The sequence below is a fragment of the Prionailurus bengalensis genome, chromosome D1 (genome assembly GCF_016509475.1).
Source record: "Prionailurus bengalensis isolate Pbe53 chromosome D1, Fcat_Pben_1.1_paternal_pri, whole genome shotgun sequence".
In the NCBI taxonomy this organism is placed as follows: Eukaryota; Metazoa; Chordata; class Mammalia; order Carnivora; family Felidae; genus Prionailurus; species Prionailurus bengalensis.
The window spans coordinates 6198072-6224841 of record NC_057346.1 but is presented as its reverse complement, the minus strand read 5'-3'; the positions used below and the strand labels follow the sequence as shown (position 1 = coordinate 6224841).

The 26770-nt window shown below is 40.7% G+C and overlaps 1 protein-coding gene across 10 annotated transcripts in view; it reads left to right on the top strand.

The window, feature by feature from the left end:
• The window catches only part of ALKBH8 (alkB homolog 8, tRNA methyltransferase), a 65074-nt gene extending 39239 nt beyond the window's left edge, over positions 1 to 25835 (top strand). For all 10 annotated transcript variants that reach the window (XM_043579229.1, XM_043579226.1, XM_043579233.1 and 7 more), the window contains 5 exons: positions 1267 to 1373; positions 10187 to 10338; positions 12870 to 13126; positions 22228 to 22377; positions 23440 to 25835. In XM_043579229.1, coding sequence (XP_043435164.1) covers positions 1267 to 1373; positions 10187 to 10338; positions 12870 to 13126; positions 22228 to 22377; positions 23440 to 23997 — 1224 coding nt within the window. In that variant the 3' untranslated portion in view covers positions 23998 to 25835. The remainder of the gene's footprint in view (positions 1 to 1266; positions 1374 to 10186; positions 10339 to 12869; positions 13127 to 22227; positions 22378 to 23439) is intronic.
• The last annotated feature ends 935 nt before the right edge of the window (positions 25836 to 26770 follow it).

Sequence of the window (26770 nt, the reverse complement as noted above, 5' to 3'; positions counted from 1 at the left end):
TCAGTCCATCGTCTTACGTATACATTTTGGAAAGTTGCAGGTATCATTATACTTCACCCTACAACTTAAGAATTCATCTGCAGTGTTTATAAATAGAATATTTTTAGAGCATGGTTTTTTGAAATTTCAAAAGTGATCATTTGGAACAGATAATTGTTCGAAAATGAAATTCTGTCAGTTCGCTTTATTTTCCCAATTTCCCAGGACAGATGCGAAAGGGAGAAAAGCACCTTGGGTCTTTATAATTCTTTGTAGTTTACGAGGAATTTTCATGTCTGTTGTCTACTTTGAACCGATAATAGTCGGTAACAGTTGTTATGCGAGGTACTGTGCTAAAAGTTCACCTTTAACAAAGATGCTTTGCTAAGTTCCATTCATCCTGCTGATACTTCATTGTCATATTTATTTTTCAAGTGGATTGAATTGTACACTTAAAAATATTTTTTAGCCCCATGGTGTGCCTTTTAAAGTCACCTTTGTCAGCTGCTGCTATGTTTAGACTGAACTCTTTGGCATTTGGGTTCCTGAGGACAAATAGTTTCCTGGTGTTGTATCTTAATAGGTTGTTATTCATAATAATATTTGAGCACAACTTAGAAAGAGTTACTGAAAATGTTCCTGTGTTCTTCGATTGTCTCCTATAAATTAGCCTTCAGTATCCAAAATGTTGCATGACTTTAAAGGCAAAATGGGTTATATGAGAATAGGCATCTAATAGTTGTTTGCGGGGGGTGTTATGAATTATTAATATCCTGTGTATAATTATATTATAGAATTTTTATATTATGTGCCAGATAGTGTCTTTTATGTCCATTATATATTTAATTCATGTAACAATCCTATAAGGACTGAGGAAACTGAGGCACGGAGGGGTTAACTGACTTGTCCTGGGTCATATAGCAAGTAAATGGAAGAGTCAGGATATGAATGTTTCAGCCCCCAGTCCTAGCATTTGACCACTGCCTTTGTGTTTTGCATTGTATGTATGGTCCTCAGACCACCTGCATCATAATTTCCTGGGGTGACAGATTCCTGGGCCTCATCCTAGACCTGCTAAGTTTGAGCCTATGGATGAAGAGTGTTTTTTAGCTATCCAGTTGATTTTTATGTGCACAGAAGTTTGAAGACCACCGTGCTATACTCTTCTGTAAGCATTATCATGTCTGAATCCCTGTTAACCTGGAAAGCCAGAATCAATTAATCATTCTCACCCTTGGAGTACATGACATTTTTGATTCATCTTTATGCTTTTGTCTTTCCTTCAAGGTTGTCATGGACTTTAAGCACCCAGACGGCATCACGGTGCCCGTTATGTTGCCTCGTCGAAGTTTGCTGGTGATGACTGGAGAATCTAGATACCTCTGGACACATGGGTATGTATTGAAGTGACCTTGATGACAGAATACCTCTTCCTTTGTGACAGTTCTCATTCTCTCCTGCTTGAGCTGCCAGAACCAGGCCCCATGTCTGCACATTGAGGTGTCCAGGTTTAAATCCCCAGAGATATCTATGCCCCTTTTTTGGTAAATCTAAACCTTTTATTTTGATAGAAGTCAAGTTTAATGGAAAGTTGCTAGCATGGTATAATGAACTCCCCTCACCTTTCACCTAGATTTACCATTTGTGAACATTTTACCGTGTGTTTTATTTCTCTTGTACATATTATCATTATTATTATTGTTATTGCTGAGTCATTCGAGAACAAGTTGCAGACATTATGATCCTTTACTCTTCCATGCCTCATTGCAGTTTTCCTAAGGGCAAGTATATTTATTACATCAGGGGTTGGCAACCTATGGCTTGTTGGCCAGATTTAGCCCATAGCCTGTTCTGTGCAGCTCTTGAGCCAAGAATGGTTTTTACATTTTTATTTTTATTTATTTATTTTTTTTTTTAATTTTTTTTTTTTTTAATTTTTTTTTCAACGTTTATTTATTTTTGGGACAGAGAGAGACAGAGCATGAACGGGCGAGGGGCAGAGAGAGAGGGAGACACAGAATCAGAAACAGGCTCCAGGCTCTGAGCCTTCAGCCCAGAGCCCGACGCGGGGCTCGAACTCACGGACCGCGAGATCGTGACCTGGCTGAAGTCGGACGCTTAACCGACTGTGCCACCCAGGAGCCCCAAGTATTTCTAGAATTTTGAGAATATTCACATTTTCTTTTTTTTAGGTTTAAGCATTTTTACTGTTGGTAACATTTAAACTTAAGAGCAGTGGTATTTCAGCAAATATAAAATGAAAAATGACTTTTCATAAGCCTGTGTTATAAGCATATTTTAATCTATTCTGGGTGATGGTACAGATTAATTCTCCTAAACATCATTTTGATGACATTATTTTCTCATCCAAAGTATATTGTGCTGTTCATTGTTAAGAAGAGTTATCTCTGCAAGATTGACCAGAGGGCAGTTATGTCTGCCCTAAAATGTTACTTACAAATTCTTAATTTGATCTAGTTCAGGTTTCCTATTCTAGTCACCATGCTCTTTACGGCAGGTGGGCAGCATGTGGGTCAGATACAGTGGTCAGGCGTGTTCTCCTTGGCTGGGGTAGTGGTGGTATGTGTGGTAGCATGTTAAAAAATTGTGTACGTAAGAAAATCAGGTGCTTTCACATACAAATCTGAGTCTTCAGCGTCCTTCAAAAATTGGGAAATGTGAGGCGCCTGGGTGGCTCAGTCATTTGGGCATCCAACTTCGGCTCAGGTCATGATCTCACAGTTCACGGGTTCGAGCCCAGCATCGGGCTCTGTGCTAACAGCTCGGAGCCTGGAGCCTGGTTCGGATTTCTGTGTCTCCCTCTCTCTGCCCCCACACATGCTTTGTCTCTCTCTGTCTCTCAAAAATGAATAAACATTTAAAAAAAAAATTGGGGCGCCTGGGTGGCGCAGTCAGTTAAGGGCCCGACTTCAGCCAGGTCACGATCTTGCGGTCCGTGAGTTCGAGCCCCGCGTCAGGCTCTGGGCTGATGGCTCAGAGCCTGGAGCCTGTTTCCAATTCTGTGTCTCCCTCTCTCTCTGCCCCTCCCCCATTCATGCTCTGTCTCTCTCTGTCCCAAAAATAAATAAACGTTGAAAAAAAAAATTAAAAAAAAAAAATTAAAAAAAAAAAAAGAAAATTGGGAAATGTGACAACAATGGGCCCTAGCAGCCCTTGGCCGTGGTTTTATTAAGTCAGTGGCCTTCTTTAGATGAGGGGGACGTTCTCAAGTTCTCTACAGTTCCTGCCTGGTTCTGTGGTTCCCTACACTGAGGCTGAGCATCACCTGTCACTTACCACTGTGCTTGCACTGTTGTGTTTATCTTGTGACAGAGTCACCTGAAAACTAAATAGATCTCGTCTGTGTTACAAGTAGAGAATGGAAAGCTAGAATGGGTGGAAGAGAACACTTTGTTGTTTTGAAATGAAACGATTCCAATGTGTTTAACAGCAAACGACGCATTTCTTTTTATTATTGTTTTTAATGTTTATTTATTTTTGAGACAGACAGAGAGCATGAACAGGGGAGGGTCAGAGAGAGAGGGAGACACAGAATCCGAAGCAGGCTCCAGGCTCTGAGCTGTCAGCACAGAGCCTGACGCGGGGCTCGAACTCATGGACTGTGAGATCCTGACCTGAGCTGAAGTTGGACGCTCAACCGACTGAGCCACCCAGGCGCCCCATCAAATGACACATTTCTAAACAAGCCCACCTGCTTCACTCCATGAGGGTATTTGACTGCCTGGGGAGGCCCTTATTTATACATTTCTTTGATTCTTCTTTTAAATTACTTTTGGAGCGTTTTCTTTGTGCTGGCCCTTGTGCTTAGAGTTTCACACAGTTTGCTGACTTAACTCATCCTGTCACAGTGGAAAGTTTTTTCCATGCTTTGTCCCATTTTTAAAGGAAATTGGAACATAAAGAGGTTATGGAACTTGTACAGAGCCATAGAACCATTAAGTGTCAGAGCCAAGATGAGAAGCCAGGCAGTCTGGCTTCAGGATCTGTGCCCTTAACCATGATGGTCCAGCTGGACTCGATTGCTCTCTTTCTTCCGAATTTATATGGTGCCCTCTGTACCCTCTAGCCTTTCCACTTGCGCCAGCCCTCAGTGCAGTAAGCTTCCTTTCCTTTGTTTTTACAGTAAAGCTCAACCTTGACTTCCTTTATGATTTATAAAACTTCTGGGTACATTAGCCTGAAATAATTTCTCCCTTAAACTCCTAAAGATTGTTTGATCCTTGACATGTCTCTTCTATTGAACTATTATTTAAATCTAAAAAATGTTTTTATCTTTTTATTTAAGATTTTTTCAACTAGATTATAATTTGAGTACAGAAGGAAAAAAAGGATGTTCAGTACTGTTTAAAGAATTCATTCTTTAAAAAAATTTTTTTAAATGTTTATTTATTTTTTTTATTTTTTTTTAAATTTTTTTTTTTTCAACGTTTATTTTTATTTTGGGGACAGAGAGAGACAGAGCATGAACAGGGGAGGGGCAGAGAGAGAGGGAGACACAGAATCGGAAACTGGCTCCAGGCTCTGAGCCATCAGCCCAGAGCCTGACGCGGGGCTCGAACTCCCGGACTGCGAGATCGTGACCTGGCTGAAGTCGGACGCTTAACCGACTGCGCCACCCAGGCGCCCCTAAATGTTTATTTATTTTTGAGAGAGGGATAGACAGAATGTAAGCAGGAGAGAGCCAGAGAGGAGGAAAACACAGAATCTGAAGCAGGCTTCAGGCTCTGAGCTGTCAGCACAGAGCCTGATGCGGGGCTTGAGCCTATGAACGGCAAGATCATGACCTGAGCCGAAGTCAGATGCTTAACTGACTGAGTCATCCAAAAGCCCCAAGAATTCATTATTCTTAACCTATGGATTACCCATTGCGGAAAATCTCCGAAAAGCCGTTAAGTATTGCTTGGCCTTTGTCTAAGCTTTAATTGTAGGCAAGTGAAGTAATTGACTTAAAAGAGCCATAACTGGATAGAACTGGAGAGTGTTATGCTAAGTGAAATAAGTCATACAGAGAAAGACAGATACCATATGTTTTCACTCTTATGTGGATCCTGAGAAACTTAACAGGAGACCATGGGGGAGGGGAAGGGGAAAAAAAAGTTAGAGAAGGAGGGAGGCAAATCATAAGAGACTCTTTAAAACTGAGAATAAACTGAGGGTTGATGGGGGTAGAGGGGAGGGGAAAGTGGGTAATGGTCATTGAGGAGGGCACCTGTTGGGATGAGCACTGGGTGTTGTATGGAAACCAATTTGACGATACATTTCATGTTTAAGAAAAAAAAAAGAAAAGAACCATAACAGAGAAGTACTTAGTCCTCAATAGAGAAATTTACTTGCTAATAAGAGTTTCAAGATCCTCATTGTACTAAAATATCTTGACTGCATTTAATACCATAGCTTTAATCATTTTCAGCTATCAGGGTAACAATCATATAAAATCAGGCAATGATTGCTTGCTTTTGCTTCTAAAAAATTGCCTTCAGTGCAAGCTGTTTTCCAAGAGCCACTCTCCTAACTTGTTTTATGAGACCAGCATTACCCTGACACGAAAACATGTCAAGGACATTACAACAAAAGAAAATTACAGACCAATATCTGTCATAACAGAGATGAGAAAACATTCTTTTTTTTTTTTTTTAATTTTTTTTTTTCAACGTTTATTTATTTTTGGGACAGAGGGAGACAGAGCATGAACGGGGGAAGGGCAGAGAGAGAGGGAGACACAGAATCGGAAACAGGCTCCAGGCTCTGAGCCATCAGCCCAGAGCCCGACTCGGGGCTCCAACTCACAGACCGCGAGATCGTGACCTGGCTGAAGTCGGCCGCTTAACCGACTGCGCCACCCAGGCGCCCCCTTTTGTTTTTGTTTTTTTTTTTGAGAAAACATTCTTAAAAAAATATTAGAAAATCCGATTGTATGAGATATATACATAAATACATCATGACCAAGTAGAGTTTATCCCTGGATTGCAAAATTGGTAACCAAAACGTGTAATTCATGACATTAAAAGGACAAAGGAGAAAAAAAAATATTTAATCATCTTGATTGATGCAGAAATTGTATTTGACGGAATTCAGCATCCATTCATGATAAAAACTTGGCAAACTAGGACAAGAAGGAAACATCTTCAGTCGGATAAAGGCTATCTGTGAGGAACCCACAGCTAACGTTTTATCGAATGGTGAAATATGGAATGCTTTTTCCTAAGATTCTGCACAAGGCAGGGATGTCTGCTCTCACTACCTCTATTGAATATTATAGTGGGTGTTTTACATAGTATAGTAGGTCGAGAAAAAGATGTAAAGATCATTGAGATTCGAAAGGAAGAAGTAAAACTCTTTATGATTGTGGATGTAGGAAAATCCTAGGAAATCTAAACGAATGTTAGAACTAAACCGTGAATACAGTAAAGTTGTAGCATACTAGGTCAAGATTCAAAAATTAATTTTTGGAAAATGAAATAGAATACTTAAAAATTTTTAAAAAATATTTATTTACTTTTGAGACAGAGAGAGAGAGAATTGGGGAGGGGCAGAGAGAGAGGGAGACACAGAATCCAAAGCAGGCTCCAGGCTCTGAGCTGTCAGCACAGAGCCAGATGTGGGGCTTGAATGCAAGAACCACGAGATCATGACCTAAGCTGAAGTGGGACGCTTAACCGACTGAGCCACCCAAGTGCCCCTGAAATAAAATTCTTTTTAAAATAGCATCAAGACCTGTAAAATACTTCGTTTTAGTACCCGAATTAGTTAATTATGATGTGGTTTAAAAAGATACTAGCCTGGGAATTCTGATTCTTTTTTAAATTGAGATATAATTCACATATAAATTGTGTTAGTTTCAAGTGTACAACATAATGATTCTTTGTATGTGTTGTGAAATGATCATCACAGTAAGTCTGGTTAACATCCATCACCACATGTAGTTACAGGCTTTTTTTGTTGGGATGAGAACTTCTAAGATTTACTGTTAGCAACTTCCAAATATGCGGTTTAGTGTTATTCACTGTAGTCACCATGTTATACACTGCATGCCCAGGATTTATTTATGTAACTGGAAATTTGTACCTTTGACCACTTTCACCCATTTTGCACAGCTCTGCCTACCCTGGCCCGCCCCCACCAGCCCCACAGCCCCACATTTAAGGTTTTTTAACAATGTTTATTTATTTATTGTGAGAAAGAACACGAGTGGGGGAGGGGCAGAGATAGAGGGAAAGAGAGAGAATCCCGAGCAGGCTCCGCACAGTCAGCACAGACCTCTATGCAGGGTTTGATCTCACAGTCAAGTGAGATCATGACCTGAGCCGAAATCAAGAGTCAGATGCTTAACCAAGTGAGCCACCCACGTGTTCCAAGTTTGCTTTGTTTTTGTTTTACATTCCATATATACGTGAGATCATATGGGATTTGTTTCTCTTTGCCAGACTTATTTCACTTAGCATAGTACCCTCAAGGTCCATTTACATTGTTGCAAATGGAAAGATTTCTTTCTTTTTTATGGCTGAATAATATTTCATTACCCTTCCCTCTCCCTTACACACACACACACACACACACACACACACACACACACACACACACGTTTTCTTCATTCATTCATTGATGAGCACTTAGGTTGTTTCCAAGTCTTGGCTGTTGTAAGTAATGCTGCAGTGACCATGGAGTGCAGATATCTTTTCAAGTTGTTTCCTTTGGAAACAAAAAATCCAGAAGTGAAGTTGCTGGATCATAGGATAGTTCTACTTTTAATTTTTTGAGGACCTTCATACTGTTTTCTGCAGTGGCTGCACCAGTTTATATTCCAACCAACAGTGCACATGGGTTCTCTTTTCTCTGCCTGCTCGCCGACACTTGTAATTTCTTATCTTTTTGGTAAGAGCCATTCTAACAGGTATGAGGTGATATCTCATTGTGGTTTTGATTTGTATTCCCCTGATGATGAGTGATACTGAACACATTGTCATGTACCTGTATCTGTATGTCTTAGGAAAAATGCCTCATCAGATCCTCTGCCCATTTTTAAATGGACTGTTTTTTTGCTATTGAGTTGTATGAGTTGTTTATATATTTTAGATACTAGCCCCTTACCAATATAATTTGAAATGTTTTTTTTCATTCTGTACCTGGCCATTTCATTTTGTTGATGGTTTCCTTCACTGTGCAGAAGGTTTTCAGTTTGATGTAGTCCCAGTTGTTTATTTTTGCTTTTGTTGCCTTTTGAGAATTCTGGTTCTAGCAACAAATTGAAGAAACAGTATAACAGTGACAAAATGAAAACAGAGCTGAAATACATTATTTTCACTTCAGGATCAAATCCATTTTAATGATATAGTTGAACTTTCTCTTTTTTAGGTGTGTAGAAAAACGTATCTGGCTCTTAGTATAAAATTATGCTTTTGTATAATTTGCTCAGACCTTTGAGGCTTAGCACATTCTCTCTGAATGTAAAACCCACCTCTGTAGGGAGATAAACTTGCTAGGGTAAATCAAGCAGAAAACTTGGCCTCAGATTTAAATCTTGGGGCACTTGAGTGGCTCAGTCAGTTAAGTGTCTGACTCTTGATTTTGGCTCAGGTCATGATCTCACAGTTCATGGGTTCAAGTCCCACATCAGGCTCTGTGCTGATAGTACTGAACCTACCTGGGATTCTCTCTCTCTGCCCCTCCCCCAGGTTGCTTCCACTCTTTCTCTCAAAATGAATAAATAAACATTTTTTTAAAAAAAGTTTTAAGTCTTAGGAATAACTTAACAAAAGATATGCAACACATATACACTGAAAATTATGAAACACTGCTGAGAGCAATTAAAGAAGACCAGCAAGAACGAAGAGATAGAGATGCCATGATCATGGATAGAAACTTAATATTGTTCAGAGGTTGTCCCAAGTTGATCTAATGTTTCAGTGTAATTCCAGTTAAAATCTTAAGACTCTTTTTATATAAACTGATGAGCAGATTCTAAAATTTATAAGGAAATAGGAAGGATCTAGAATAATCAAAACAATTTTGAAACAGACGAACAGTTTTGGAGGATTTATTTTACCCAGTTTTTAAAATTTACTGAAGCTACATAATCAAAAGAGTATAGTGTTGGTGTATAGACAGACCATTGGGGCAGAATACATCCACATACATAAGATCAGTTGATTTTTGACAAAGACCCCAGTATAATTCAGGGTGGAAAAGACATTTAAAAAAAAATTTTTTTTTAATATGAAATTTATTGTCAAATTGGTTTCCACACAACACCCAATGCTTATCCCAACAGGTGCCCTCTTCAATACCCGTCACCCAGCCTCCCCTCCCTCCCACCCCCCCTATCAACCCTCAGATTGTTCTCAGTTTTTAGGAGTCTCTTATGTTTTGGCTCCCTCCCTCTCTTTTTTTTTTTCCCCTTCCCCTCCATGGTCTTCTGTTAAGTTTCTCAGGATCCACATATGAGTGAGAACATACGGTATCTTTCTCTGCCTGACTTACTTCCCTTAGCATAATACCCTCCAGTTCCATTCATGTTGCTGCAAATGGCCATATTTCATTCTTTCTCATCGCCACATACTATTCCATTGTGTATATAAACCACAATTTCTTTATCCATTCATCAGTTGATGGATATTTAGGCTCTTTCCATAATTTGGCTATTGTTGAAAGTGCTGTTCTATCCTGTTTTTCAGTCTTTCTTTTCAACCATTATCTGTCCTTATTTTAAGGTATGCATCTCTTATAATTGACATAGAGTTGGACTTTATTTTTTTAATCCAGTTTGACATTCTTTGTTTAGTTGGATATGTTAGTCCTTTTACATTTGACATAATTGTTGATTGGATTTAAATGGGTTTTTTTTGTTGTTTTTGTTTTTTTTTTACTGTTTGTTTCCTCTTTGCTCCATCTGTTCCTTATTTTTTTCTCTCATAATTGGTGTTAATTAAATATTAGTTACTCTGTTTGTATCTCTTGAATAATTTGTTAGTTGTACATTCTTTTAATATGATTACCCTGAGGATAACTTTTTAAAAGATAGAGACTTCTATTTTTTGTTTTCTCTACAATGCTTAACAATTCAGGAAATCCAGTAGATATTTGCAATAAATTCTTCTAAATTTGCTCTGTTCCCTTACTGTTTTTAAAAGGACCTGAAATACTTTTATGAATGCAGTGTTAAATAAATTATTTTGACTGTTGTTTTTAGAATCACACCCAGAAAATTTGATACTGTTCAAGCATCCAAGGGTCACAAAAGTGGAATTATCACCAGTGATGTTGGAGACTTAACTTTAAGCAAGAGGGGAATAAGGACATCATTTACATTTAGGAAAGTGAGGCAAACACCTTGTAATTGTAGTAAGTATATAATTTTGGTTCCACTGTACAATGGAGTAAATCAAGTGTAAAAATCTTTTAAAGTCCCATTAGGACCAAGGAGAGCTCATTCTTAACTTCACTAAGGGTATTTTCCATATTTTGCTTAGTGTTGTACTTAATGTAGACTTTTCTTAACCCATCCCCATTAGAGTTTATATTCCTTGAAGGCAGGGACTGCATTTTATTCATCTTTATTTTTCCTAAATATAGTAATTGAGCATAGTTGGATGCCGAATAAATATTTTATTTATTGGAGTCACACTTGTAGGACATTAAAATATCACTTATACAAAAATAGTTTTTATTGGAAACAGCTTGTCTTGTTTCTAAATTACTTCTCATTAACCCAGTGAGGAAGTTAGAGATGACAGATTGTTCCTTAGTAAGTAGGTAACTCTAGGGGGATAAACAGTGGTTTGTGTTTTGGTCAGTTTGGAAATCTAGAAGGGAATAAAAGAAGTGCTCAAAAACATGTCAGGAGTATGTTATTTCTACTTATCTATACAAGTACATCATGACCTGTATTTCTTAGACTCAGTGAATAAAAATCCCTTTCATTTTGTAAATAGTATCTGTTAGAAAACTTGAAATTGCTATATTTGATATCTAGTGAAACTTCAGATTTTTGTTTCTTTTGCTAAAAGTGTCATTGCTACCTTAAAACATCAAAATTTTTATCAATTAAAAAAAAGCTTATTTAGTATTTGTTGAGTGTCTAAACTGCCAGTAGTTTTATTTATTTATTTATTTTTTTATTAAAAAAAATTTTTTTTAATGTTTATTTATGTTTGAAGAAGGGAGAGAGCATGAGCAGGGGAAGAGCAGAGAGAGAGGGAGACACAGAATCGGAAGCAGGCTCCAAGCTCCGAGCTGTCAACACAGAGCCCGATGAGGGGCTTGAACTCATGAACTGCGAGATCATGACCTGAGCTGAAGTCAGATAGGCGCCCTGTAAACTGCCAGTAGTTTTATAAGATACTGAAAAATAAAGCATGGCTCATGTTCTCCAGGAACTGAAGTCTAGTTGGAAAGACAAGCCGGTTTTCTTATGCAAATGTTTCTTTGTTGTGGACATTAATTAAATGTAAGGCGTATTGTAGAAGCTCTGAATGTATATTCAGTTTACAGATGATTTTCACGTTCAAGGCCATCTTTTAGACACTCTTTGTCAAAATGTGTGGGTTTTTAAGGATAAGGGTTGCTCCTCCCTTTAGCTAACTTAGATGTTTATAATTTCCAAGAGAATAAAAATGTTCCTAAGATCAATTTAGGATAATTCTAATGTATATTGTGTCAGATTCTGATGTGACCAAGATAAGGTAACCTGTCTGTTTTCACCTGTACATTTTAGAGCCCTCAGGCTTTCTGTGGCTGCCCTTTTCTGAAACGTCCACATAAACTGTTTAGAGCTCCACCTCACACATTAGCATAGATGAGCTATCTCCTGCCCCATTGCTCAAGGTTCAGCACCCTCAAACTATAGGCAAGGAGAATTCCTGAAGCCGTGAACACTGCAGCCCAATTCTTAGCTGCCTCACGATTTCTGATTATTTCCTTTGTCCTGACTGTGGTTTCTCCAGGGACACCACTCCTTTTTCCTTTATTTTCCAGAATAAAACGATGTGTATCATGGACTTTGGCCGAAGATAAAGGGAAATTATAGGACAGCAGAGAACAGACAAGGATTTAAAATGAGTATTAGACATGATTGCAGAGAACAAAGGACAACTTCAGAATTCAGTTAATTAGAATAACAGTGTATCCTAAATTTCCTTCGTCATCTTGACTTGATGGTGTTCTCCTTGGAGTTGGCTGATTCGACTGAAGGAGGCGACACCTGTAGTCACTGAGAATGTGGGCTCTGGTGTTCCCCCCGGCTGGGTGCAGTTCCGGCTCTATGACTTGCCATCTTTGTTCCTTGAGGATTGTTATTTGGTGTTCTCTGCTTCAGTTGCCTCATCTGTAAAGTGGGTGCAATAGTACCAGCTCACGATGTTCCTGTGAGAACTGAGAACACACATATGAACTGTTTCAAAGCGTGCTCGTTTAACTGCCTGTGATCATTACCAAATGATGCACTTTGCTCCTAGGGCTTGTTTTTCTGAGAGTCTGAGGGCCCCAGGAGTCCTATCTCCTCTGCCCACCAAGAGAAAAACCCTACGTCATGTTGGTTCAGCTAAATTTCTTCTGTTTGGGCCAGGCCCATCAGGAAGCTTTCCTGAATGAGAGGACCCTTAATCCTGAGAGGTGATAGGCACCTGCATTATATGGCCTGCAGACTTGCAGTCATTTCTGTCGCACGTGGATTTTTCCCCTTCTGTGTGTGTTAGACCCTTGCACATATAATTAGACTTGTTAGGTACCAGCTGTTTTTAAACTGATAAATCAGAGCCTGCTTAGCCCCCGTCACCAAATTTGGATTGATTTGCTTGTTCTTTTAAGAAAACACGATACCTTATGAACCACTTGGATAAAAATGAAAGGTTTTTATTGCTTAATTTTTGCCTTAGGTTACCCTTTGGTCTGTGACAGCCAGATGAAGGCGACCCCCCCATCATTTCCAGAGAGCGAAAGAGAAGCCTCCCAACTGGAGCAAGAGTATGTCCACCGAGTCTATGAGGAGATTGCTGGGCACTTCAGCAGCACAAGACATACCCCTTGGCCACATGTGGTGGAGTTTTTGAAAGCTTTGCCCCGTGGTTCGTTAGTGGCTGATGTTGGCTGTGGAAACGGAAAGTATCTTGGCATCAATAAGGAGTTATATATGGCAAGTAATTGTTGCCTCTGGCTCTCTTTTGCTTTATTTGTAAGGGTTGTTAGCACCTTCTTTCTGCCTTATGATATAATGTTGTTTGTTGATTAGGCCATTACAGAAAAGTTATAACCAACAGATGGAAAATTAATGAGCACTCATTCTTATTTATTCCCCGAGAATTTGTGGGCATGCATGCCATTATTTGTAATTCCCCCCTTCCCTTTCCTTAGATTTTGCTTCCTGAGATTATTTTATCGATAATACTATCTTATATCTGTAAAACTCTTTACAGGTTAGAAAGGATATTTACATTTTTTTTAATGTGTATTCTGAGAAAGAGCTTGCAAGTGGGGGAGGGGCAGAGAGAGAGAGAGAGAGAGAGAGAGAGAGAGAGGGAGAGAGATAGAGAGAGAGGGAGAGAGAGAGAGAGAGAGAGAATCCCAAGCAGGCTCTGTGCTGTCGGCATAGAGCCTGACATGGGACTCAATCCCATGAGCCATGAGATCATGACCTGAGCGGAAATCAAGAGTTGGACACCTAACTGAGCCACCCCAGGTGCCCCTGGAAAGGATATTTATAGAAGCCATTTTCTTTGCTTTGATCCTCCTAAATATGAGAAAGTCAAAGCAGATATTTTCTGGGTTTTTTAATCCTGTTATTTATTTATTTATTTATTTGTTTGTTTGTTTGTTTCTTTATTTACTTACATCCAGTTTAGTTAGCATATAGTGCAGTAATGATTTCAGGAGTAGAATCCAGTGATTCATCCCCTACATATAACACCCAGTGCTCATCCTAACAAGAGTCTTCCTCAGTGCCCTTTGCCAATTTAGCCCATCCCTCCACCCACAATCCCTCCAGCTAACCTCAGTTTGTTCTCTGTATTTAAGACTCTCTTATGTTTTGTCCCCGCCCTGTTTTTATATTATTTTTGCTTCCCTTCCCTTATGTTCCTCTGTTTTGTATCTTAAATTCCACATGAGTGAATTCCTATGATATTTGTCTTTTTCTGACTAATTTCAGTTAGCATAATATACTCTAGTTCCATCCACGTTGTTACAAATGGCAAGATTTCATTCTTTGTGATTGCTGAGTAATATTCCATTGTGTGTGTGTGTGTGTGTGTATGTATGTATATATATGTACATATATATGTATATATATGTATATACACATATACACACACAATGGAATATTACTCAGCAATATACATGTATATATATGTATATGCACACACACATATACATATATACATACACATACATGCACACACACAACACATCTTTATCCATTTATCTGTCGATGGACATTTAGGCTCTTTCCATATTTTGGCTGTTGTCGATAGTGCTGCTATAAACATTAGGGTGCATGTGCCCCGTTGAAACAGCACTCCTGTATCCTTTGGGTAAATACCTAGTAGTGCAATTGCTGGGTCATAGGGTAGTTCTATTTTTAATTTTTTGAGGAAAAAAACTCTGGAAAATACTGTTTTCCAGAGTGGCTGCACCAATTTGCATTCCCGTCAGCAATGCAAAAGGGTTCCCTTTCTACACATCCCCACCAGCCTCTGTTGTTGCCTGAGTTATTAATTTTAGCCATTCTGACAGGTGTGAGGTGGTATCTCAGTGTGGTTTTGATTTATATTTCCCTGATGATGAGTGATGTTGACCATCTTTTCATGTGTCTGCTAGCCATCTTGATATCTTCTTTGGAAAAGTGTCTATTCATGTCTTTTGCCCATTTCTTCACGGGATTATTTGTTTTTTGGGTGTTGAGTTTGGTAAGTTCTTTATAGATTTTGGATACTAACCCTTTACCTGATAGGTCATTTGCAAATATCTTCTCCGATTCTGTCGGTTGTCAAGAAGATATTTTCATCTGGTTTTTTACTAATGAAGAAACGGAGGCTCACAGACTGTATTCTTCCCTAATGTTGTAGAATTAGGGAATATAACTGGGATTTAAACCCATGCCTCTGACGCCAAATATAGTGTGCTTTTATTCACAGTAGGAAAATATAAAGGTTACTATTTATTGGTGTCTTACTGTTGAGGAAACTAAAGCTTAAGTAGATTAAAAAATGTGACCGAGGTTACAGTGCTAGGCCCAGAATCTGAACTCACCTGTCTCTTATGCCAGGGTTTCTGTTTTCAGTTGCTGTAATTTCCTTTTTCTAAGGTTGACTTTTTTTTCTCCTATGCTGCGAAGTAGAAAGTTCTCTCTGCACTAGTGCATTATTATAAATACATCAGCACTGCTCTGGGAGGACTGAAGCTTCCCTTTCTCAAACTAGGGAGGGAGGACTAGAGTGAGGACAGTAGGCGAGGAGAATGAGAGCCATCTACGCGCACGGGCTACTGTAGCACATCAGATTGTGCGTAATGTGTTTGCACCTCATCCTTGACATCACACACCTATGTCAACAAAGTAAGTTACTCCTGTGCTTGAGGAAAGGTTTGTGCATTAAGAGATAAAAGCATAGCTTTTCATCACGATAAAATGTTAGTAGTTGTATATTGTCATTATGTTTAGATGAAGTTTTAGTTTATAAAGAGAAAGATTGAATGAATTATGTTTTTTCATGTTGAAGAAGTAGGTTTTGATATGCCACTTAAAATCAAAGTGATATTTCTGATTTTGTAATCTTAAGGCACTGTCCAAAATGTTTCTCAATGAGCTCTGCTTTTGCACTTTCTTTTTTTTTTTTAATGTTTATTTATTTTTGACGGAGAGAGTGACAGAGCATGAGTGGGGGAGAGACAGAGAGAGAGGGAGACACAGAATCTGAAGCAGGCTCCAGGCTCCGAGCTGTCAGCACAGAGTCCGATGCGGGGCTCGAACTCACAGACTGCGAGATCATGACTTGAGCTGAAGTCGGATGCTCAACTGACTGAGCCACCCAGGCGCCCCTGCTTTTGCACTTTCTTGATGATAACCCTTAACTTTATCTAGTCAGGCAGCATCTGTGACCAAGAAGCTAGGTTGAAGTCAACCACACTGACTTAGTCATGATGATAACATTATCCTGTTACAATTGAGAAAAATGACTTCTTGGTAAACTGAGGTATAAATCTGAAGCTATTCGAGAAGGAATATATTTAGAAGAGTGGGAAACCCACAAGTACTGTTACCTTCCATTGCTCCTATTCATTTTATCAGTGGCTGTCCGCGTGTATTCCTTCCTGTCTGCTATTCCCAGAGCCTCCTGCACTGTCTGACTTCTCGGGAAGGCTCAGTAAGTGTTGGTTCAGTGAATGAATGAAAGGTACAAGTCTGGTTGGACTTACAGTTTTCATTACACCAGAAATGAAATTATATACAATATAGGGGAGCCTGCTCTTGTAAGCTGCTGAGGCTCCAACCTGTGTATTTGAATGTACTTTGAGCAGCTGTCTTTGAGCCTGAAAATATGTATGTTTCTTGACATTCATGAGGAAATGTGACCCGAGACATTCATTCTAGGTATTAAAACATAGGATAGTCTCAGAATTTAAAAAGTCATTAATATTATTAGTACATACTTCCTTAATAAAGCACTTTATTTACTTATTTATTTACTTATTTATTTATTTATTTATTTTATTTATTATTTTAAAATTAATCTTTGTGAGAGAGAGAGAGAGAGAGAGAGAGAGAGACTGCATGAGTGGGGGAGGGGCAGAGAGAGGGGGAGACACGGAATCTGAAGCAGGCTCTCGGCTCTGAGCTGCCAGCACAGAGCCCAATGCGGGGTTCATGAACTCATGGACCTTGAGATCATGACTTGAGCCAAAGTCAGATGATTAACCGACTGAGCCACCCAGGGCCCCTAAAATGCATTTTTGAAATAGTAGCTTAAGCTCTCTTGTAGATACTTTTATAAACTGCTTTTCATTTTTTATAACATCATCGGTTACTGTTCATTTCTGTCATCAGCACTAGCTGTTGTCTTTATTTTCAGAGTTAAATTTTGTAAGCAAAACTTGAGACCTTCAAGAGATTTATTGCCTTTATAATAGTACCAATAAGAGGTGAGACAGTATGAACCCAGAGCTCAGCCTGACTCATCCATTGTAGGGACTTTCTTGGTTGCTTTAAATAGTCTGGATTGCAAATATAAGAATAACTCCAGGAACCTATTTATAATTAGAAGAATTGGAGATATGTTTATATAAACCTCTTCTGCACGTTTCTGGTTTGGTTTGGTTTTGTGTTTTAACTGTTGACTACGCCAATAAAGGAAAGAACAGAAGGGATATTAACATCGACAGGTTCCTCCCGTGAGCTGAGTGCTGTGCTGTGTGTTCTCACACAGTGTGGGAGACTGGCATTACTCCCTCCATTTTACAAATGGGAAACCGAATGCTCAGTCAGGCTATGACAGGCTCATGGTTCCATGGTGTCAGGACAAGTATTGGAGCCTCATCTCCAGCTGCACAGTCTGTACTCTGTGGCATTCTGCTAAGAGAGATTTATAAAATTAAAAAAAAAAATTATTTATGTGGAGGGGGGAGGGAGCGGAGAGACAGAGGGAAAGAGAGAATCCCAACCAGGCTCCGTGCCTTCAGCGCAGAGCCCAACGTGGGACTCAGTCCCACGAACCATGAGATCGTGACCTGAGCCCAAATCAAAAGAGTCAGTCATTTAACGACTGAGCTACCCAGGTGCCCTGAAATCATGTCTGTTTTGTTGTCCACTTGCTTGGCACGTGATAGAAGCTTATTAATGGTTTGTTGAATGGTGAGGAGCAAACCTGTGAATTCACCCTCAATTTCTTACATGGAAAGCAGAGTATACACAATGCCTTGTTGTGTAATCTTGAAGGAAATGCGACAACATCAAAGTGGGTGGGCCTTCACCCAGAGTAATGTACCTTGAGGATACAAGGATCTCTCTTTGTATCTAGACTCTGGGATGCGAGTTTTTGTCCACTCTTTGTTCCATATAATAATAATGATAGCATTTGCATAGCCCTGCTGTGGTTAGTGAAGTATTTAGTTTACATCATTTTGTTTGATTCTCATATGAACCTTGAGAAGTAGGCATTTTTATGATGAGGAAACAGAAGCTCTGAGATACAATATGGCTTTCCTAGGTTGTTCGCCTAGTTACTGCTGGAGCCACACTTCAGCTCGCGAGTTCCAAGTGCTGTTTTCACTGTACTGGACTGACTTTGACTCTTCCCTGACTCTCTCAACTGTGTACTGCCCGTCTGATCTCCCTGTAATTGCTTGTTTTCTTAGTAGTTTTAAAAATGTTGTATTTTCTAAGTAATAAAAATAATGTAGCTGCAGTTCCGAAGATGGAAGGAAAGGTGTTTACCTATAATCTTAACACCCTAACAAACCAGTTTGTTGTGAGAAAGATCGTTCCAGTGTTTTCCTGTAATGTTTATATCGTCATGAGTATGTGTACAGCTCAATAACTCATTTGTATTGCTTCATATTTCCATTTTGCTGTGTGGCCTTACATGGTTCCCGGACTTTATGATGCTCTTTGAGTTACTTGATGGTTCCTCATGTTCAGTGTGAAGTTGTTATAAATAACACAGTAATGAGAATCTACCCCGAGAAACACTGTGACAAGAAGGAAGAACGCGGCTTTTTGGAGTGAGAGACGCCCAGGTTTAAATCTCTGCTCCGCCGCTTAACTATCTTACTTGAGCCAAACTACCCACGTGCTTTGAGAGGAGGTTTCCTCATCTGCAGTGTAGTAACAGTACCTGACTCAGGGTGTATCTTCGCGGTGGGTACATTAGCACAGAGAATCTGCTGTAAGATTTAGCAGGTGCCCCAGTAAAAGCCCCCCCCCCTTTTTTTAAATCCTGTTTAGCTTTTTCCATATGTTGGATTATTTCTTTTTTTAGGATGAATTTTTAGAAGAACAATTATTGGGTCAAAAGTTGTGAACATTTTTATCTTCCTTGAAAAGCGGTGTGCCAAACTGCTTTTGAAAATGGGTGGAGTCCATCTGTAACATCACTAGCACTTTTGAGAGCAAGTTTTGTTATTGCCGTCACCATGGTGTACTGTGGTTTTAAAATATTTTTGATACCTTCGAGGGAGAAAAACGAGATCTTGTTTTCTAGTTTGCCCCTTTGATTACTAGTTTGAATACTTTTTCTTTTTTTTTTTACCAGCCCTTCCAGAGTTGCATGTTTAACGTTTTGTTGGAGATTTTAAAAATTATAAACAAGTTCAGGCACTAGGTGGCTCGGTTGGTTAAGTGTCTGACTGGATCTCAGCTCACATCTTGATCTCAGGGTCGTGGGTTCAAGTCTTGTGTTAGGGCGCCACTCTGGGCATGGAGACTACTTCAAAAAAATAAGTGAGGAAAAAATTTTTTTAAGTATAGAGGAGTATAAGCACACATTTTAAGTCCAACCTGTATGTGTTTTTATGTCACTGATCTCCATCTGCCATACAGAATTAACAGAGCTTTACGTGAGTCTTTTAATGAATGCTAGTATTTATAATTAGGCCATTTTCTGTCATATTGTTGACATTATGCAACATCATTAAGGAGAATTTCAAGTACTGGGTACTATCCTTGGTATAAAAACTTAAGGAAATTTAAAAAGAGAAAAGAGAAAAAGATAGTGATGACTTGACTGTAGTATATGAAAGACTCAGGCCAGTTAAGTGCAGGATGAAAGTTCTGAGCCAGGCACGAATCACGTTTACGCTACACCTGATGCTTTGTGACTGAGACTGTCCCATCCCTCACACTGTCACACAGGGGCACTTTGTACAGGTAACGGTAGCAGCCTGGCAGCGGGAAGAGGGACATTTCCTCTTGTTTTATTTGGCTGCTCTTCTCCCTGTTCTGCTTTATCTATGGTTCTTGGGTAATGACTTTCTTTCCATGTTGAGCTCTATCTCCTGGTATTTGTTCTGTAGTAAAGTTGCACTTTTTTCCTGTCGACTTTCAGCTAGATTTATAGCAATCTGTCAGGGTCGGACATACTTGAAACTTCTGATTCCATGAACTGAATTTTATTATAAAAACAGTGGCAAACTCTAGAATGTAATATGCGTATTACTTCAGTGGTGTTGTCATCTTGACGTTGTCACTGCTAGCTCAGTGGTGTAGAATATGGGTGAAAATAAATACAAGGAATAATAAAGCACTTAACGTATCTTACATAGTTAAAGACCGCAATCATTTGGGAATTGGGCCCCTGTTATTAATGGGCCCTTGGTACTTTTTCATTTTTTTTTTAAATTCATTTTGAGAGAGAGAGAGGCAGAGAGAGAGAAAGAGAGCAAGCGAGTACAGGTTGGGGGGCAGAGAGAGAGGGAGAGAGAGAATCCCATGCAGGCTCCACACTGTCAGCACAGAGCCTGATGTGGGGCTTGAACCCACGAACCATGTGATCGTGACCTGAGCCCAAACTAAGAGTCAGTTGCTCTACTTACAGAGCCACGCAGGTACCCTGGGACTTTTTTGTCTTAAAATATATCAAAGGGAAATTGCTATATTTTACCTCTAGTGTGGTACCTTTTATTATGCTTCAAAAATCAATGCAGCTCTGGGATAGAATATAGAAGCTGTTTAATACCAATTACAAATTGAGCAAATTCATATTAAGTATGAGTAGCCTGGCAGTGTCCATTAACTTAATAAGAGTTGTTTTGAGGGGCACCTGGGTGGCTCAGTCAGTTAAGCATGCACCTTCAGCTCAGGTCATGATCTTGCGGTCCATGAGTTTGAGCCCCACATCTGGCTCTGTGCTGACAGCTCAGAGTCTGGAGCCTGCTTCGGATTCTGTGTCTCCCTCTCTCTCTGGCCCGGCTCTGTGCTGACAGCTCAGAGTCTGGAGCCTGCTTCGGATTCTGTGTCTCCCTCTCTCTCTGGCCCTCCACCCGTTCATGCTCTGTCTGTCTCTGTCTCAAAAATAAATAAGAAAAAATGTTAAAAAAAAAAACAACAACTTTAAAAAAAGAGTTGTTTTGACATGAGGACTCATGCTCCTTATTCTCACATAGACCAAGGGAACCCTAACAATCAGTGCTCACTGCATCAGAAATTCAGATGAGTAAACACAAGGTCGAGGTGGCCACTGCTATCTGATGAAACCTGCTTTCACATTTCTTTTTCTCTTTTGTAGAGAGTGAGTAAAGAACTGTCTGGGGATAATTATTAATTAGTGGTTTAACCTTTCTGATGCCCTGCCCACCTTCCCTGTCCTCCCTCATTTCACGTGTGCATACTGCGTACATGCTCTCTCCCTCCCCTCCACATGCACACATGCACACACATGTGTGCACACACATGGTGCCCTCAGAATCAAACAGCAAAACTGAACACAACAGTAACAACCAAAGTAGAGAGGAGAGAGGCTGCCGCGGTGCCCAGATGCTTCCCACAGAAGCAGACACAGGCAGAAAGGCACGTGAGGTCCTTGCCCAGGGACATGAAGGGAGGCTGCGAGCTGCCTTCATGCTGCCTTTCCCTAGGGACGGTTCGCTTAGACTGCAAGGTGTAATTAGATAGCACTTGACAGATTTTGAATTCAGCACTTCATTCCTGATTTATATGGGTTAGGTGTTTAGCAGAACAAGACTCAATAGCTTTAAAAAATGAAATAAGTTATTTTACTTTTTTGTTGTTTTGGGGTTTTATTTTCTGATTGTACAGTAACATGTACTGAAAAAGTAAAAAGAAGCAGGCACAAATCCCAGCCACCCTCTTGCTATCTGGGCCAGCACAGTATCGTTGGTGTAGTGATGAGGGACATCTGTAGGTCCCCACAAAGGACCGAATGTCTGCGTTTACAGAATAGTTTTCGTTTTTATACGTGCGATCTCACATAAGGATCTAGGTGGGTGATCGATTAGAGGGCAGTTAGGCCTTTCCATTTCCACTGCTGCCATATTTATACTAGTCGTTTTCTTTCCGTTTGCTACTTTGAGCTCAGTCTGGTACCTGGTAAGACAATAAAAGCTGCCTCCTAAACGACGGAATCTGACTTTGTGCCGGCTGTAAGAACTGGTAAACCCTGGCTCTACCCGCTTCACGGTGCATACGAGGTCTGCGCCCTCACTTTATGGTAATGAAGAAGCCCAGTGCTCTTAATTTCCCATGACGTTTAAACAAGGGGTTGTGAGATTCGTCGCTTCTGCCTGTTACAGATCGGTTGTGATCGGAGCCAGAGCCTCGTGGACATCTGTCGAGAGCGGCACTTCCAGGCCTTCGTCTGCGACGCGCTGGCTGTGCCCATCCGCGGCGGGGCCTGTGATGCCTGCGTCTCCGTTGCTGTTATTCACCATTTTGCAACAGCGGTGAGTGCTGTCTCTCTCTCTCTCTCTCTCTCCAAGACCTCGTGGCTGTGGTGGCAGGAAATGCTCATGGATTTCACCCACGTGGACCCTATTTTAGCTTTTCTTTTCTTTCCCTTCTCTTTCCTCGTTACGTGGTTTGCCCCCTTTGCTGAGAAAGCTCGTGGAAGGAGGTGAGGTGCCCTGCTGCGGTGGGCCTCTGCCCTCTGCCCACCGCCCACCTCCCTCCCTGAGCCTTCCTCATCGTTGTGTCCTCGAATCCGGGGCCACGGCGCTCCGGCTTTCAGGGGCTGGAGGCGCTCATCGGCCCTGCGCCTCCCCAGCAGTCTCTCCTCGGCCTCTCAGCCTCTTCTCTGTCCGTGCCCCACCTGCCTTTCCCGGCCCTTCTCCGCAGGTATTTAGCTGCTGGTGGTATGTTACTCATGCTTTTAGTTAGGCACACAGGTCCCTAATTTTAAAATGAGTGAATTTAGGGGCGCTGGGGTGGGTCAGTTGGTTCAGTGTCTGACTCTTGATTTCGGCTCAGGTCGTGATCTCGTGGTTCGTGGGATCGACCTCCACATCTTCATGTCTCTCTGCCCGTCTCCCGCTTGCACTGTCCCCCCCCCCCCAAAATAAATAAACTTAAAAAAAATAAGTGAATTTAATATTTTATATTTTTCTTATAAGAAAACAGAATCTTATTTTTCCTGTGGGTGGGTGGTTTCTCCCTTAGTCTCAGCGATAATTTTATAAATCGCCCTGTGCTGGCATTACCAGCAGTCCCCACGCACCTTGTGACTGAACTGAACGCAGGACAAAACCAAGTGGCAAACCCTCTATGCCTCTATTTTATTAACACAAATAAAAATGTCCTTTTCCTTATCTCTTCAACACTTTTTCCCCTCAGAAGATTTCCCGTCTCTTTTTTTTCTTTTTTGTTTTTTATTTTATTTTATATTTATATTTTGGTAGATTTTCTGAGCTGTTCGTCGTAATGAAAAGCAGTGCTATCGCCAGTCCAACTTCCTGTTTCCTCTCTATCTCCTCTTGGCTGATAAATGGCAATGTGTGTTTTTTCCATAGGAGCGCAGAGTAGCCGCTCTCCAAGAACTCGTTCGACTCCTGAGACCTGGCGGGAAGGCACTCGTTTATGTCTGGGCAATGGAACAAGAATATAATAAGAAGAAATCCAAGTATCTTAGAGAAAACAGAATGAGCCAGGGGAAGGAGGAGGAGGTCAGCAGCGATACGCCAGGCCCAGAGTTGCTTGTGGAGCAAGTGCCTGACACAGGCCATAAGGAGCCAGCATGTCAAATGCCCTCCATCAGTGACTTCCAGGAAGGAGGGCAGAATTCAAGGGAAGTTACTAATTCCAAGCTCCCCGTTCACACTAATAGGACTTCTTTTCATTCTCAAGACGTACTGGTTCCCTGGCACCTTAAGGGCAACCCTGGGAAAGACAAACCTGCTGAGCCGTTTGGTCCGGGAGGATCCCATGACCCAAGTCCTGTGTTTCATCGTTTCTACCACGTGTTCCGTGAGGGGGAGCTGGAAGCCGCCTGCCAGACTCTGAGTGACGTCCGCGTCCTGCGAAGCTACTACGATCAGGGGAACTGGTGTGTGATTCTTGAGAAGGTCTGACGTCTCTGAACATACACACCGGAAAGAAAGGCTCAGCTTTATTTTTTAAAGGACTCTAAATTTACTGTCTTTTTAAAGAGAAAATGTGTGGAAAAGAATCAAAGAAAGGAGAACGCCTGAGAGAAAATTGGAAGTAGAGATTAGTTAGGACACATTTGGGCTACTAGTATGGCCATTTTATCCATAAATGTGGGAACGGTTCTCTTAAATAGGGAGGCATAGGGAGGGATTTTAAAAGTGACTGAAGTAGTTTGTGAAGTTTTTGGGGTCCCAGCGTAAGAATGCAGCATTCTAAAGACAAAGTTTTGGTATTAAGGTTACTCAGCAAACTAAATCATGTAGAATCTTAGTGATGCAATCATACAACATTTTAATAAAGAAGTATTTCTGGACAGTAGAGAATTGTCTGAAGACTTTGACTCTTAGCTCTGTAAAGTCACAGGCGATGACCTCTCCCCCCTCACCGTCCTAACGCAGGCTTGACACGTAGTAGGTGCTCAGTAGAATTTCAGCCCGTCAGGTCGTTCATCCCACAAATACTTACAGAACCCCTACTATGTATTTAAGTACTGTGAGTGGAGCTGTGAACAAGAGTGAAAGCTCCTGCCCTCCTGGAACTTCCATTGTGGAAGAAGGACAGCCGGTATGCAAATGAAATTGATCCAATGTGCCAGGTAGTGAGAAGTGAAACAGGACTTGGAGGTTTTCCCCGGGAACAAAGGATCATTTCCAAAGTGCTGTAACCACGAATCCTGACTGTAGTTGGTTACCGAGAATTAGTTGGTATTCTTGATGTATTGACCAGGTGTTAAAGGCAACCCCAGTGGGCTCTTATAACTCCTTTGTTTAAGTAGCAAAAGTTAGAATGGTCGGTCAGACTTAATTATGCCCTTACAGCCACAGCTGTGGTGTCACTACCGGCTGTCTCCAGTTCCTTCATGGTTTGTACCAGTCTGGGCGCAGTCAGCAGTTTTTACCTCCAAATACTTCACACTCAGTCAACTTACCACTCAGGTCAAGTTTCCAGGAAGAACAAAGGTAGAAAGTCAACCGTAGCTCAGATGATCACGCAAAAGGAAAGTACTTTTTAAAACATGCATTGCTTTTATAGCAGTTATGCTTAAGACTACTTCAAGAAAAATTGCTTCCTGTGAACGATGACGCCCAGACAATTGTGTCTGTTGTTATTGTTGAGATGTTTATTTTCTAGCGTCAAGCTTTCCGAAACCGGCCGTGATGAATAGGTCTCGGATGAGACGACGATTGTTTTTGTCGTGGAATCTTCACTGCAAGATTGTAACTGTTCCCTCCAGATGAATGTATAAGGTTCATGATATGAAAAGACAAATTATGGGGCTAAAAAAAAGCAGTTTTATTCTGACAGAAATTCTAGAACTTCACATTGCAATGTGAAGCTCAGCTCCTGCTAATAACTTTTAAAATCTAGATGAAATGGGCGATTTTCAAGGAGGATGCAAATACATGAACTCAAGAAGAGGCAGAAAATGGAAGGTGTTGAAAAACCCGCATAGGAATTCAGAACTTGGCTCTTGATTCAGACTGGAAATTGAATTCTCGATCTGCCATTAGTTTTAGCCGGAGACTCTGGACAAACTCCCTCCCTTGTCTGTGCTCCAGTTTTCTCAGCTGTAGTGCTGGAGGAGTTGTTCTGCAATTAGCTGGGATAACAGCTCTCAGAGCAGTGCAAGAATAGAGTGTGTGTGTGTGAAACATGTTTATTATCATTAGTCCCAGAGAAAGCCCTCAAGAGTTTCAGGAATTGAATGACATCAAATCTAATTTGTTAATTGTGTATTAAAAACCTATGGTTTTACTGATTTTTTGTCTTTTTGTTTGCTCTTATTAGTTGCAACAGATACATCACAATTTCGTGCTATGATTGTGGATTTCTCTATTTTTCCTTCCAGATCTATCAATAATTATAAGGCAGAACTGGAAGGAAAATCCCAATGTCCATCAGCAGTAGAGTAAGTGAATGGAATGTTACTACCTAAGCAATGGAAGTGAATAAATCATCTTCACAAGGTACACTGTGAATAGATCTCAGGACCATAATGCTGAGTAACAAACCCCACAGAGTAAGACCATACAATTCCTTCAGAGTGCAGGTGTCTCTGAGACTACCTTCGCTTCTGACACTGACTGCAAGTTCAGGGGCTCCCAAGAGTATCCTCAGGTTTGGTCATTTGCTAGAAGGATTCACAGGACTCACGGAAACTGTCATACTCATGACCATTGTTTATTACAGCAAAAGGCTACAGATTAAAATCAGCCAAGGGAAGAGGTGCAGGAGAGTTACACGCATGGAACTTTCTGTTGCCACCTCCCGGTGAAATCTGGATGGAGCTGACTTCTCCCAGCAGCGGGTAGGATAATACACATGGAGTGTTGCCAGCCACGGAGGCTCACATGAGGCTTGGGTTCAGATTTTTAACTGAGGGCTTAACTACACGCACATGGTTGACCACCCATATGGCTGACCTTTCATCTCTAGCTCGTCTGGAGGCCCCCCCAGGTAAACAGATCCTTCTCAGGCAGGATATTGCAAAGGCTTAGAGATTAACTCCCAGGATCCTAAGACAAAGGCCAGACCTCTTCTTGGATAAGGTCAACTCTACTACATAGTTTTTTTTAAGTGAGAGTTTATAAACAAGCAATATTATACTTTTACAAGACTGGATAGTGGTGAACTTTTGAAAGGAAGGAATGAGTTCAAGGCCTTCTGGGGTGCTCACAGTTTATTTCTCGGGGT